Here is a 15596-nt window from a genome sequence, read left to right as displayed (position 1 = left end):
GGCTTTAGTTCTGTATTCGTGCAAATCTCTTTAGTATCTGGTTTACTAGAAGACAATTAGAGCCTCACATCTGCTTCTAATTAAATCCATCTCAACATACTGTTCTGCTTCTAGGGCATGACAAAAATATGGCCTGCACAACAAGCGGGAAGACCTTCTGATATCACAACAAACTGTGACAAAGAACATTTCTTTTTAAAAAGTAATTATTCTAAGCCAGTGAATGAAATAATGGTCTTCAATATTCATGTTTAAGACTTTTTCATTGCTTACTTATGTGCTATGTATTGGTGTATATTATAGCCTGCATGCATGTCTGTGTGAGGGTTTCTGACTCTGGAGTTACATACAACCGTGAGCTGTCATGTGGGTGCTGGGAACTGAACTCAGGGCCTCTGGAAGAGCAGCCAGTACTCTTAACCACTGAGCCATCTCTCCAGCCTCATCTAATATAAATTTTCTACATTTATTCCAATGCACTTTGCTCAAGTTTATTCCTCATCGTCTGACCCTTTCTGCCCAATCCTGCCGAAATCCTCTCCCTCCTCCCTCCAAGACCCTTTCTACTTGATGTCATAGATAGTCAAATACAGACTCCACACATGAGAACACCTTAGGTGTGTGTCCCCCGGAAGGGGAGGGGGCCCATCACCCTCTCTTGTTACCCTCTCCCTTTAGATTGGACAAGTAGTTGCATCATGGGACCTAAAAAACATTACAATGAATGAATTTCATATTCTGTTACATTGAAAACAACGATTAATTTTAGGATTTTCTTCCACATCCAACTTTGTAATAAATCATGCCATTGGAAAAATACTGGTTGAGTTATGTAGCTCTTCCAAATGTTGACTCATTCCACCGTGCAAAAAAAAAAAAAAAAAAAAAAAAAAAATCCATTAGCTTCATAGTTCTGTGTAGGGAAGCTGGAACTCATGGTAGAAGGGAAGTTACTAAACTAAATTTTCAATTAATTAAAACTTTAGTGTCTGATTTCTACTTCTAAATTTTTGGTCATAAGTTATTTTCTTTAAAATGACAGTTTTGCATATTTGTGAGAAAACCTGTCTGCCAAATCTTCCTGTGCCAGTCTATCAGTTTCTATTAAAGTCGCATTACAAAGGAAAGCAACTGGGCTGGGGAGATGGCTCAGTGGTTAGGAGCACTGACTGCTCTTCCAGAGGTCCTGAGTTCAATTCCCAGCAACCACATGGTGGCTCGCAACTATCTGTAGTGGGATCTGACGCCCTCTTCTGCTGTGTCTGAAGACAGCAATGTTGTACTCTGATACATAAATAAAGCTTTAAAAGGAAAAAAAAGGAAAAGGAGAAAACACCCATGTCCACTTAAAACTACAAAAGAACCAGTTTTTATTGACACACACACACAGACACACACACACACACACACCCTTGGAGGATTCACTACTGCACTTACAAGTTGACAGATGAATATCATTTTTTTATAGTGCTGGGGAACCAACCAAGGGTCTCACTGACTCCAGTCAAGTGACCTGATACTCAGTTACCTTCTTCTACCTCCTCATCAAGGACATTATTAGATAAAATTTTATTTTTTTAATAGTAAAAGTGTAAAGAATATAATTTTAGCTGGCAAATCTTGTATAAAAAGGCCAGTAACTTCACCACTGTCCACTGGAGAAGAGAAACTACTCTCACGGGAAGAGCTAAACTGAGGGCTGCAGCCATTGGAGCTCAACTGGAGTGAAGAACAAGAAAGGGAGAGAAGACCAGAGACCACCTAAAGGTTGGAGGACCGCACTGAGAACTGCTGTTCTGTGCAAGCCGCAGCTGCTGTTTATTTGAGGACCACAGAATGGAAGGCAAGAACAAACAGAAATTTGTAAGAGTTGTTAGCAACATAGTAACACCTAAGGTGGTTAGCAACACAGTTTAACACCTAACAAACAACTGTAGCCCGCACCAGAGAGTGGAGCACAGACCTGCAGTCACAATACTTGGAAGGTCCAGGACAGCCTGAGTTACATGAGACCCTGCCCTAAACAAGTCTAATTAAATAAATGCTACCTGCTTCTTCTTTTTTTTTTAAACAATTACTTTTTTTAAGTTTTTTTTATTTTTTTAATTTATTATATATAAGCACACTGTAGCTGTTGTCAGACACACCAGGCATTAGATGGTTGTGAGCCACCGTGTGGTTGCTGGGAATTGAACTCAGGCCCACTGGAAGAGCAGACAGTGCTCTAACCACTGAGCCATCTCTCCAGACCTACCTGCTTCTTCTGAATCAATCCTGTATGCTCAGTGCTTCTAGAAAAACTGTCACCAATAAGCTTAGTTTACAAAGCACGGATGGGGAAAATTGCCTGGATTACAAAGTCTATTATTTTAAAAACGATGGGCTAGACTTATTGAGATTTTCACACACATTTTAGTGTTAGGGGGGAAGAGAGGTGTTCAGGAAGAAAGACACACTCCAGTTCCTGGGTTCTGAAGGAGAGCTTGTTTGTAACAGAGCTAGGCTCTGATGGTGAAACGGATACTAAGCCAGCCCTGAGATCTGGGAGGAAAGGAATTCAAGGTCAGCTGTGTAACAATTTATTTTCCATTTGAAAAAAAGCTGTGTCCATAGTTAGATACAGTATCACCAAACTGATTGCCTCATAATGTCATTAAATTATTAAAACCATAAACACCGACCACTACAGGTATTCCTAGGTTTGAAGACAGATGGGCGGTGGAGGTGGACAATGTTGGGCACTAGAGTTGGGTCTTCAATATCCCCCAGGGGCCATTTTACAGGCTCCATGTACACAGTGGAAACTTCTGGTCTGACCTCATGGGGTCTTGGGGTCACCAAGAGCATGCCCTTTCTTTCTTGGCTTCTTGGTGATAAATGGGTGTTGATGCTATAAAGAGCATGTGCCATAGGCAAGAGGCCCAAACCAATCACAGCTCAAAATCGTGTGCCAAAATAAAGCTCTCTTCTTTGTAAGTCGGATTTTCTCAGGTATCATTACAGGACAGAAGGTGAGTAAGAGAGAATGGCTCGGCTAAAGATGGATCCTCCTTACAGTAGTTTGTCCTGGCATCTTTTGGGCTGGGCTGGCTGAACTGGTTATCCTCGCCTTCCAGGACCTGGGTACCTGGTGTATCTCCAGTGGCAGTCCTGTGGCCTCTTGGGACTATACCTCCTAGAGGAGGTCATTCGGGGAATGGGCAAGGGGCTGCTGACCAGTGTCATGTTGCTGTGACTGTTGTGAACTCACCAGGTTCAAGGACAGATTCCTTAGGCCTGAGTCCCATGACAGGACGCTCAAAGAGAAAAGCCGAGAGCCACCTCTCTCACTACAGGCTGGAGTACTGTCCCTGAGACCTCTGTCCCCCAGCTGACTTGTGGGGGTTTAGGGGGAGGTGGGGTTAAATCAGGGTCCTGGGCCCCAGGCTGGCCCGAACATCTGCACCCTTGGCTTCCACTTCTCAGTACATGCACCAACATGTCTCTTCCCTGTTCCCTGTTATTTCTGACCACCTATTACAGTTTCCTTTCAGCCCTCTTTTGGTTTGTTTTGGGGTGGGATTGGGGGTGAAGAACACTTCATAATGTTACCCAACCTGGCCTTCAAGTCAGTCAGTTTTCCTGCCTTGGCCTCTAGTGCACTGAAGCCCCCTTCCCCCCATGCCCAGCTTACGTTTAGATCCTTACCCATCAAAACCAGTTGGGGTAAGATAAATAAAGATGTGTGTCCTATCATCCCCCTCAGGAGTGGGTGGCCCTGGGGTATTCCAGGCCACGTCAAGGGGACAGTGAAGGGGCCAAGGTTTCTTATTAATATGTTCCTCCTCTATACATTATATCTAAGATATTTAACAAGGTAATACATATAGCCCTTCTGTTCTTGCCCCTGGTCTTTCCAAGGCAGCTTTTCCCAAAGTGTTGGAGGGAGGATGAGTATCTTACTGTCCCCACTTGGCCTCTGCCCGTCAGCTGGAACTCACCCCTTTCCCAACTCGAACCTTAAAGGTTCTGCTCTGGTGATAGTGGTTGGACAAGTGAAACACAGCTTAGTCTTATAATTCCAACCAAACAACACACCAGGGCTGCTATTTTATACATGTTATGCCGTAGGATACACAGATGTGAGCCGAGTACTTCTGGATGGTGAGAAGTTATTATTACTGTTAATTTCTTTGACTGCAGATACAACATCACTGCTCACTTCCTTGGTGGCTGGTACCACTGTGCCTCCCGAACCATAAAGCAAAATAGCTCTGTTTGTCAGGAATTTCCTCGCAGCAGTGGCAAAAGTCAAGTACACACATCAAAACTAAACAGGACAAAGACGACTCTTTTCTGGGCCTGGATTCTTGCTTTCAATCCTGAGAGCTGGAAACAGCTCAGTTGGTAAAGTAGCTGAGTGGTTACTCAGGTACTTAATTACCCCCAGCGCCCATATAAAACAGTCATCTGCAGAGTGATTACGGTCTCCTGTACTCCCGCACGTGAGGGGAGGGGTTGGAGTCAGGAAGCTCCCCAGGTTTACTGCCCAGCTCGTGTAGCCAACCACTGAGCTACAGGTTCAGTCAGACCCTGCTTTGCAAGAATAAGGTGGCCAGTGACAGAGAAAGAACTCCTGTCCTCCACATTCACCTGCACAAAAGTTTGCACACATGAATAAACCACACACATGCATGCACACTCGACAGAGATCGTCAGGAGACACTTGAAATTTTTATCACCAGACCAATGAAGTTTAGGTTCTGCAAAGTTCACATGGCCCCTAAAGGAGCTGCTTCCGGGCTCAGGGTTCTGCTCTCAGCACTGCAAACCTGCGAGTCAGCATTTTTGCTTCCGGCTTCCTGTCTCCTGCCCACTCGATTCTCCTGCCCTTTTCCCACCTTCCCAAAAGGTCCCACTTATGGAGAGTAGGGTTCCTAGCACCTTGCAGCACTGGCACTGCACCCAGCACACTGTCAGGACAAACATCTGGACAGACAAATGTCTACAGAGACTGCAAAGGCATGCTGGGTTGCTGCTCAGGAAGACAAACACAGAGTTGTTGTTTTATGGTCATGTTGAGCTTCAGAGATGGAGGTTCAATCCCCAGGCCCTGCCCCCCCATTATGGACTTCACAGACCCAAACTTTCATGGGATCCCTTGAGGTGTGAAGCTTAAACAGTGCTGGGTGAATGGGAAACTGCAGTTGCAGGCTTTGGAGGCTGCAAGGACAGAGGGAAGATAGAAGGGTGAAGGTTGTTCAATTCCTTGGCCTACTGACATTCCCAAATACAACTGTGTGCCTAACAATTCAGAGGTAAAGGCCAGGGGACATAGCTTGGTCAGTAAAATGGCTTAGCCCAAAGACATAAAGATCGGAATTCAAGTTTTAGCATCCACACAGAAAGCCAGGCATGGAGGACCCTGCTTGTAATCCAGTGTTGGGGAAGTAGAGTCAGGAGATCCTCAAGGATTACTGGCCTAGCCTTTATGGTTAGCAAACTATAGGTTTCTGTGAGAAACTACAGGCCTCACACATATACTCAGTCCCAGTACAGATCCCACAGAACCATAAACCCCTAGGGTTGGAACTCCGGAAGAAGGATCACTACAGAGTCTGTGGATAATCTGCTCAAGGCTCAACTGAGGTCCAGGGATGGCCCCCAGGCGGCAGAAAGATTCAGTGCCCAGAACTACAAGAAACGTGGCCGTGGCGCTGATGAACACCCGGTTATCGGTTATCTCAGCACTTGGGAGGTGGAGGAAGACCAGGAGTTCAAGGTCACTGATTCAGGCACATAATGAGGTAAGGCCAACCTGCCTTTAAATAAAGAATGGAAAAAGAGGACAGTTTAATTTGAGCAAACAAAGGCCCCATTAGGTGTTGGCTGCCTCTGCCTTTAGGAACACTGCAATCTACGGCATGCTGCAGACAGTCTAAATCAAAAGCATTCAATTCCCTATGCACGATGGGAGTATGATTAGAGTTATACTTCCTAAGTACTGGGATATGCTGAAGTGCACGCAGACTGGACATCCTCAGGGGAGGTTACTAGGAAGATGGCTCAGCAGTTAAGAGCCCTTACTGCCTTCCAGAGCCTGAATTCGGTCTCCAGCTCTCACAAGCTGCATGAAAACCACCTGTACCTCCAGGGGATCTGACACCTTTCCCTGGCATCCACTGGCATGTGCATGCACGTGACACATGAGTGCAAGCGCACACACTTTTATCGGCTTCTTACTGTGCAGCTTCTACATTTTGCTGGCAGTAAGCAATTATGAGCAGACTTAAAAAAACATAAAAGCAAATCCAGTTAAAAAAAAATCCATGAGCAATAATTCTGGCTGCTCGATATTGAATGTCCAAATGCAGACAACTGCAGGAGCCGTGACTTTGAGGAGCAAAGGCACGTAACACACATGTTTATACACACACACACAGGACCATCTATGAGGCCACTTTCAAACATCTCACATACAGCAGTAAGCCTGTGGGTGACTAACCAGATTCACTCTATGACACCTGAGAAAGCAAACACAGGATGACGGTGAGATGGTTAGACCAAAGGGGTCATGATCTTCAATCCATCCCAACATGCTGGTCTGTCAGGGCTGGCCTGACAGACATCCATAAACTGTGTAAACAATCATCTATCTGTCACACAGGCTTTCAGTCAACCAAGGCCAAGGCCAAGGCCAGGCAGGCCTGATTCTCCTGGGGCCCCTCCTTCACCCAGAGGGCTGCCATTTCCCATGTGTACTTAGGGGCCTCTCTCATTATGCCACAGAACTCACCCACCCTCCTTCCCTTCTTCCCTCCATCCCTCCCTCCCTCCCTCCCTCCCTCCCTAAGGATAATGGTGGTATTGGATGGGGTTCCATCCACCTAACTTTGGGTCTCATTTGAACTCAAATCACCTCTTTTAAAGATTTTTCTTGGTGGTGTTAACCACCCGTCATTAATCCCAACACTTGGGAGGCAGAGGCAGGTGGATCTGAGTTCAAAGCCAGTCTGGTCTACAGGGCAAACCTGTCTTCCAGAACAGCCAAGGCTATACAGAGGGATCCTGTAGAGAGAAGGCTGGGGATGTAAATCAAAGGCAGAGTACTTCTCTAGCCTGGGAACCTCAGTTTTATTCTTGGTATTGTGAAAACAAGCAGGCAAGCAAACAAAATCTCAACATTACCACAAAACATTAGACAACGACGGCTGCAAGGAGTATGAACTTCGAACAATTGATCTCATTTGTGAAAATACAGATAATCTGGGCACACACACACAGCTATAAACAGGACTGAGAGGCAGACGAGCAGGAGAACGGCCTCAAGTTCAAAGCTGGCTTAACCTTCTCTGGAGTTCCAGGCTACCCAGGGATACACATTGAGTCCCTTCAGGATATGTTCCCCTCACAACTCCCCAAAATCGGTTAGGAAGGAAGACATACTAGTTTCCTGGAATTGTACCGTCACTCTCTCCTAAACACGAGCCACCAACTAGTGGGGAAGAATGGTGACCCACAGGCCCTGTAAAAACAAAACTGGGGGCTGGAGAGATGTCTCAGCGGTTAAGAGCACTGATTGCTCTTCCATAGGTCCTGAGTTCAAACCCAGCAACCACATGGTGGCTCACAACCATCTGTAATGGGATCTCTTCTGGTGTGTCTGAAGACAACTACTACGGTGTACTCATATACATTAAATAAATCTTGAAACAAAAACAAACAAACAAACAAACAAACAAAAAAAAAACTGGACTGCATCGTACATTCACCTGCCACGCCACGGACATTTACGTCTTCCTAATCCTAAACGGGTGATCCTGGGACATGGCTTTGTTAGCGCTCACAACGATCATGTGACTGAAACATAATTTTCATTTTATAAAGAACAGGAGCACGGAAAACTTAAAACGTTTTTGTGAAGGTCGATAAATGTGTCAACAGCTGCCACAGCCAAGGCTACCACCACCACCCTCACTCAGACAGTGAATCTGGTTCCTGGCCTCTGTGTGGTCAGCAGACAAAGGAAGGAGTCAGATGCCATTAGACTAATGCAGCGCCTCCCTCATGTCCTTCACAATGGGGCCCAGACTCCCTAGCAACTGCGACTGCCATGACTTCTTGGATTAATGGCTCCGGTGGGCAGCAGCCACAGCTTCCTTCTTTCCCAGGATGCAGTGCACGCTGACTCCCCGGTTCAGTTCAGCGGGTATTGCTGGAGAACTGAGAGCAGTTGTTGGTTGTACGGTTGAGTCAGAGGACGGCAGAGAACTTCCCATGTGAGAACACGGACAGCCTTCACGTCGGTTCCTCAGCTTTTCCAGCCCCAGAACTAACTGTGAGCTCCTCCTGACAGGTGGTTAAACAGAACAACTGCACAATACAACTGAACCAGCCAGGCCGCACCCCTCAGGCATTTAGCCTGGGATAGGATTCTCAGAAAACAGTTATGCTGTATGGGCTATGGAAAGTCACAGCTCCCAGAGGGACCGCCGGTGGATGGCAAGGTCAGCTGACTCACAGTGAAGGGCTGTTCGTCAGGGCCTCTGGCGTAAAAAGGAGCTATATAAAGAAAAAGTCTGCCTACTTTAATTTTCTCAAGAAAACGCTACTATTCCCCCCTCCCCCTCAAATGGCTTTCTGGTTAGGGTTTTGGGGACAGATCTGTTTTTATGGGGGGGGGGATCCCAACACCTACTATGTAGCTCAGGCCGACCTCAAACTTCTTGCCACCTCCTGCTGCATCTCGCCACACCCCAGCGCTCGCCACCCTGAGCTGGGATTACAGGTGTGCACCACCACACCCAGCTTCACGTTTGTTTTGCCAGGATCTGCCCGGTTTGTTTGTGCCAGGGAATCTATCTGACCACTTCGGACTTCTGTTCTATTGCCATGCAAGGAAAGTGACCAGTGTGGCCAGACAGCTGAGCTCTGCCGACACGCGCTTAGGGGCCAAGGATGGTTACCAGCCCCCCCCACACCCACTGCCCCAGCTTCTACCACCCTCTGTGATCAGGCTGTCTCTCTCGTCACTAGGCACGGGCAACGCAGGTTTGAATTCTAAGAAAAGCAGCCAGCATAGATATGAAAGGCTGAAGGTCTGATCTATCACCAGGGTGACACTTCCTGTTTGAATTAATCACAGTCACGTGATGAGATCCAAGGCAGGCAGATATTCACACACACACACACACACACACACACACACACACACACACAGAACTCAAAGCACCCTAAAAGTCTTTTGTAAATGCCCTGTCAAGAAAGAAAGCTTCCAGACACAAAGATAGGTGTACCTGCTTCCAGACAGCCAAATTCAAATCTTAACGTACTCGTCTACTTCCGTCAATAAATGTTTGTTTGTAAATAGAATATTATGTATCAGAAAGCACTGGCCTAACCGGGTCAGGATGAATTATGTGAGTCATGGCTTACATTCTCAGATGCAGTTCTACTTAGAGTCCCTTCCTAAGCAGTCAAACTTCTCTAAGACACAAAAGAGCACAGCGCACCCCCCTTCCCCTGCCATGACTTTCTTCTCTGACTCCATTAAAACCTTTGTGTTTGGCAGTAGTAGGGACGAAGCTCTTATCTCCTGTCTCCCTGCCAGCACCAGCTTTCTTAAGCTGACCGGGCTCCAGATAATTAGCTTTCAGGAGGATCTGATTGAATTTGACACGCGTATGACACGGGGCAGGCAAGGAAGCCACGTGCCTTTTAACTACCCCAGAGAAGGGTACGGCCAGGGAAGGGTCAGGACTTCGTGCTTTGGCAAGAAGATCAGGAACCATGGGACAGAACATTCCAGATAACCGTGCGTAACCTGGACGTCTACGAGTGTCCTGCCATATTAAATCACATATGGCTCTGTAATGAAAGGGAAAATTAAAGCCCATCTCATGCCTCAGCTCTGCCCCTGATAGAGCTTAGCTGAGAAAATGAAGTCAGCCCTCTGAAGTTATTCACCAAAGAAGTCATTGTCTCCATGGTTAAAGGCATAAGCTCGGTCATGTGAGGCAAAAAAAAAAAAAAAAAAAAAAAATCTTGTTCGACAATTAGCCAGTGTCCTTAAATAATTGAAAACAGAAAACCTAGGTTCTCTAAAGTTTCGCTGGTCTTAGAATGCTGGAACTGACTGCTCGGGGCTACAAGCCCTCTGTCCGTGCGTCCATTACTCGCCCTACGGTTCTCAACACAGGATCACTTGCTCCCAAACATCTGCTCCTTTTATTTTTAATATTTTTCCAAAGCCAAAGAACTGATGTCACAGTAAAGTGAATTCAATAACCCAGCCACTCCTCCCAAGAACGAGGACAGGGAAGACAGTTACAGGCACACTCACAGCGGCCAACGGCATGTCAAGCAAACCCAGAGAACGAAAATCTAGAAGGCACAGTTTTGCTCAAGCTGGACCGTGGTTTTACGATGGCCAACCACCAACAAGAGAGCCCTCAGGATTTAGACGGGAGGAACAGGCCATTTCTTCGCCACCATGGAAAACAAGAACCAGCTTGGCATCCCACGGTGTTATCTCACGAGCACCTCGTAACAGTCCTTTGCTGTTGCTGATTTCAAAATGAGGAGTAGATCAACTTACATGGCTCCCTGGCAATGAACTGAGGTACAGTGTTGGGCAGAGGAGTACTGGGGTTTGGAGTCCCTACGAGTTTGTTCTTGGCCATCTTCGTGTTTGCCTTAGCAAACTCTAGTCGTAGTGTTTGCGGGATTTCAGGATCGAAGCGGATGCCCTTTGGAAAAAGAGAACAAAGGGAAGATGTAAACCAGAATGGTGACAAAGTAAACACATAAACTCTGACCTATCCGGGAACAGGGCTGGCGAGGGCTCTCATCCTCAGTATTTACACGGAACATGCAAAGCTCACAGTACAATGTGGCTGGGCCACTGAATCTTCAGGTACGTGGATACTCGAACATCCCTGTTCCTCCTGACCGATCTCTACTTTGACTTTTAGAATGTGGACTGACAAGTTCACAACTTGTCAGTTGTGAACTTAAAGACACTGACTGGCGACTGCTGTCAGTGCACAGCACGGAAAACTGTGATCCAGAGAGTGACAAGGGAGGATGCCACCTGCAATCTTGAGCAGGCTGCACTCAGAACAAGAAACAGTCAAAGTCTTCCGTGTAGCTCCCACAAATAGAAGAAAGACACTCTGTCTCCAGTTCAGATTTACAAAGGCAATAAGAGGCCACGCATACCCCCGCATACCCGCAACAGAGGAATTCAATGGCTACAGTATTTAAATGTAACATCATTTGATTCTGTTACTACATGAATTGCTAGGCTAAAAGCAGTGGAATCCTAACTATTTTTACGGTTGGCTTTCTTTCTTTCTTTTTTTTTTTTTTTTTATTAACTTGAGTATTTCTTATATACATTTCGAGTGTTATTCCCTTTCCCGGTTTCTGGGCAAACATCCCCCTCTCTCCTCCCCTTCCTTATGAGTGTTCCCCTCCCCATCCTCCCCCCATTGCCGCCCTCCCCCCAACAATCTAGTTCACTGGGGGTTCAGTCTTAGCAGGACCCAGGGCTTCCCCTTCCACTGGTGCTCTTACTAGGATATTCATTGCTACCTATGAGGTCAGAGTCCAGGGTCAGTCCATGTATAGTCTACGTGAGCAAACAAAAGACTCCACGAGCCTGAGATGAAGTTCAGGTGCTCATCCCCATCACCTTTAAAAATCGAGAGAGTATTTCGGCAAGCACAGTAGTGCACGCCTTCAACACCAGCCAGGAAGGCAGAGGCAGGTGGTTCTCTTGAGTTTGAGGCCCGCCTGGTCTGCAGAGTGAGTTCCAGGACAGCCAGGGCTACAAGAGGAAACCCCCATCCCCCAAGAAAAAAACCAACAAAGACCATGTTTTAATAAAGCAGATCCCAAGCACTCTATACTGCAAGATTTACACATCAAGTGGGTTTCAGGACCTCCTCACTCAAGAATGTCTCCATGACCAGGCAAAACTAACAATCTAATGAAAACCATTCACTGCCAGGAATTCTGGGTACTACCAACGGTGTCAAAAAGACACACCAGATTCTGATCCCACGTTTGTCTCAGTCCTAAAAGTGAATTATTCTCAGAATACACACTTCATTTACGTGGCCCTGACTGTCCCCCACAACCCTTCCTTTCTTTAAATTTATCTTGAGAATTTCCTGTATGTGATCCCCCACCTTTTTTTCATTTAAAGAAAAGTTAGGAGTGTTTTTACAGGAAACTAATACGAATCTCTTGGCTCTGTAGACCAGAATGAGTGGCTCTGAACGTCATAGGTTCAGTTCCAAAGACACAAGGAAGAACCAGTCATAGGAACCCGGACTGTAGGCAAACCACAGCCCTGACACAGAGATACCCTGGAGGAGCATGAAGAACTTATTCCTGACTTAGTTATTTTCGGGGAATATGACCATTAAGGCTAGATAACACTTCGAGGGGCAGTGAACATCACATATACATAGATCTAACCAGCAAGGTCAAAAAGAGAAGTACCAGGTTTGTGAAATATATAACTATATATTTTATATATTATAAATACACACACACACACACACACACACACAAAACCTTTGGGGCCCGTCTGACTGTATTCCCAGAACAGACATCAGGAGACAAGGCTGTCGTCTGGAGCAACATTCACTTCCGCCAACACACAACTGAGACCCGCTTCCTCCCACCACACCTGTTGTCACCAGCTCACACCAGGAGTCTTAGCACATGGGAGGAAGCAGAGGCAAGAGAGTTACCATGAGTTCCAGGATATCATGGGCCATAGACTAAGACCCTGTGCTGAAGGAAAACAAGACAGAAAAACCAGTAACGTCACCCTTACAACCAAGCAGTCTGGAACACGGACCTATAGAGTGTCTTTGCTGAGAGGTAACTGTGGTTCCTCCAGAAGGCCCTGAGCGTTCACACCAGAGAATGTCAGACACAGAAGCAGCAGAGAGTTCTCTCCTACACTAATCACCAACCTTTTCTGGAAGCATCTTTTAGTTCTGAGCCTCTATCAATCCAAGGAGAGATGGCAAGCACTCTGAATCCTGTTCATGGGCCCTATAGCGGCTAGTCGTAGGCTTTGGGGCTGAACATTTGAATTCTCCCTTCAGCTCGCCTATGGATTTTCTGGAACCCACCAAGACTGTCAGTGTGCTTGCTTCTTACACAACCAACCTAAAACTTGCTGGACTGAGCCTCCCTCCTCCCTGCCCCCTCCTCAGACCCTTCTCTTGTTTGAGCTAAAATAACATCAACATCATGTTCCAAATCAAAGTTCCAGCATCTTATTAACAAAAACAAAACAAAACAAGAAAGCTCAGAAGTTAAAATGACCTAATTTGTTTGGCAGCTTATTGGGCGGCCAGAGGCTCAGAATACAAGCCACATTCCGTCAGCATCTTTTGCAGCAATACCATATTTGGCAATCAATATCCTGCTCCACTAAGTTTCCATCCACAGGGATTAGCCAAGTCCCAAACATCTTAAATGGTACAGGATGATGAGCCTCGGGAGGGACGACATGCACGAGAGAGGGAGAAGGAAAAGGAGACAGACAGGACACGGCGGGGGACAAACACCTGGTGCTTCTCATTAGAGGTTAATAGGATTCATCTCTGGCTAGAGTAACTCGGTATTAAATGCTGTCAGAGTGAGAATATTTTTCAAGTTTAAAAAAACAAGACAAACAAAACAAACCAAACAACAAACAGAAAACCAGGGAGACTGCTACTCAAAATCAACTTCTGACCCTCCAGCTAATAATTTATCAAAACTCGATTATAACGTATCAAAACTCTCTTGAAAATGGAAATGGCCGAACATGGGCCAAAAAAGGATACTTTCTAACGATCAGTATTAATTATTAAAATAAAGAAATTGTTATTTATTGTTATTATTTACAAACCACCCAAACCAACTACTATGGGGACATGTGATGCATCAGAGAGCACAAGGGCAGATCCAGATGAGGCAAGTGCCTGGGAGAGTGAGGGAAAGAGCTGTGGAAGATCCAAGGCCCGGTTCACCAGGGGCAGAGTCACAAAGTGGCGGTGGGAGTGGCCATGGGTGAGCTCATACAGGGGTATCCAGACACTGGGGGGGGGGGGGGGGGGACCTCTGCAGTTACTGTGTGGCTGAGGTCCTCACAAGATCGCATGGGGACTTGCTTTGGTTGCAGGGCCGGGTCACTGTGATTTTTGGTGCAGAACTTCAAAGATGAAATCCTATTTCCCAAGACTGCTGGGTAATTCTGATGCCACCAGTGCAGCGGTTATGTGATTCACGGCAGTCAGCAGTAAGACAGGAAGTGATCAGAGTAAGAGCAGCTGGTTGGGAGGGCAGCTCAGTGGTCCTTCTCTAGAATGGGCACCGGGGGACCAATGTCTGTTCCCGGTGCCCTTGCTTCTCTGACCATAGCTGATTTCGCAAGGGATAGAGGGTCCCCTAAATGAGTAAATAATCCTTTCTGTCTTGGGACTGAAGCCTTGATACATACAGAAGGCGGCCAGAGTGGTCGCCTTGCCTCTTGGACATAGCAGGTGTTCATTAGATTCTCACCCCAATGCCAGGGAAAGTGTTATGTGGTAGGGTAAACAGAGTGCTTCAATTCTGTGTCTGACAACTAGGCTGAGGTACTTAGTAAGTAGTTCCATGATTAAGGGGGTCTACCAGTCCCCAGCACTGAGTTTCAGGGGCAGTGGAATCAAGTACGGAAAGAGAGAAAATACAGCAAGAACAAGGCAACAGTAGCAGACATAGACCGTCTTAAAGACATCCAAGGGCTGTATTAGGCTTTTGCTGTTTTAAGAAAGGGGAGAGTCGGGGCTGGGGATTTAGCTCAGTGGTAGAGCGCTTACCTAGGAAGCGCAAGGCCCTGGGTTCGGTCCCCAGCTCCGAAAAAAAAGAACCAAAAAAAAAAAAAAAAAAAAAAAAAAAAAAAAAAAAAAAAAAGAAAGGGGAGAGTCACACATAGCCTGTGTCGTGTGGATCCTCATGAACCTCAGTTGACGGTATAATCGTTAAATTTATACATCCAGCAGTTCTCTTCAGAAAGAGTGAATCACATAATCAGTGAGGTTGCTGGCTGCCAACACACATGGTAGAGAGAGGTTTTCTCCTCTACTTCCGCGAGTTGCCCTCTGACCTCCACATGTGTGCCTATGGTGGTAAACACTAAATAAATTCTTTTTAAAGAGATCACACCAGAATCAGCATGAAGGGGCCCCTTAAGGGATACAACAGTCAGTTGGTGCTTTCCGCTTACCTTGGTGGATAAAGGTGTTTGCTGTGTAAGATCGACAACCTAAGTTCCACCTCTGGAGCCCATGTAAAATCGGAAACAGAACTGACTTCTGCAAAGTTATTTTCTGACCGCCACACGTGTCATGGCCTGCCCTCCTACCTGCCTCCCTATCTGTGTTTTTTAAATTATTGAAAAATAACTCGAGAATAGGTTTGTAGTAAGACTCCCTGGTGCCTGCATACAGGTCCCTGAGGCTGGTCTATTACCACACACTTCACTTCAGTTCTCCTCTTAGGCCTCTACGCACAGTTTTTAACCAAGCTTTATAAAGTAGTATTTTAACTTTATTGAGTCGACA

At 46.2% G+C, this 15596-nt stretch overlaps 2 protein-coding genes across 6 annotated transcripts in view; both read right to left on the bottom strand.

Moving 5' to 3' along the window:
- The window catches only part of Erich1 (glutamate-rich 1), a gene marked incomplete at its 5' end in the record, with an annotated part of 52793804 nt that overhangs the window by 17192586 nt on the left and 35585622 nt on the right, over positions 1-15596 (bottom strand).
- Rbpms (RNA binding protein, mRNA processing factor) overlaps positions 1-15596 on the bottom strand; it is a 154894-nt gene that overhangs the window by 42473 nt on the left and 96825 nt on the right. For all 6 annotated transcript variants that reach the window (XR_015639525.1, XR_015639526.1, XM_087588981.1 and 3 more), the window contains 1 exon segment: positions 10577-10727. Coding sequence is in view for 4 of the 6 variants with exons in the window: in XM_087588981.1 (XP_087445107.1) it covers positions 10577-10727 (151 nt within the window). In the remaining 2 variants the exon portion in view is untranslated.

This window comes from Rattus norvegicus, chromosome 16, assembly GCF_021556685.1.
Source record: "Rattus norvegicus strain SHRSP/BbbUtx chromosome 16, alternate assembly SHRSP_T2T, whole genome shotgun sequence".
Taxonomy (NCBI): domain Eukaryota; kingdom Metazoa; phylum Chordata; class Mammalia; order Rodentia; family Muridae; genus Rattus; species Rattus norvegicus.
This window is presented reverse-complemented; position numbering and strand designations above follow the sequence as displayed.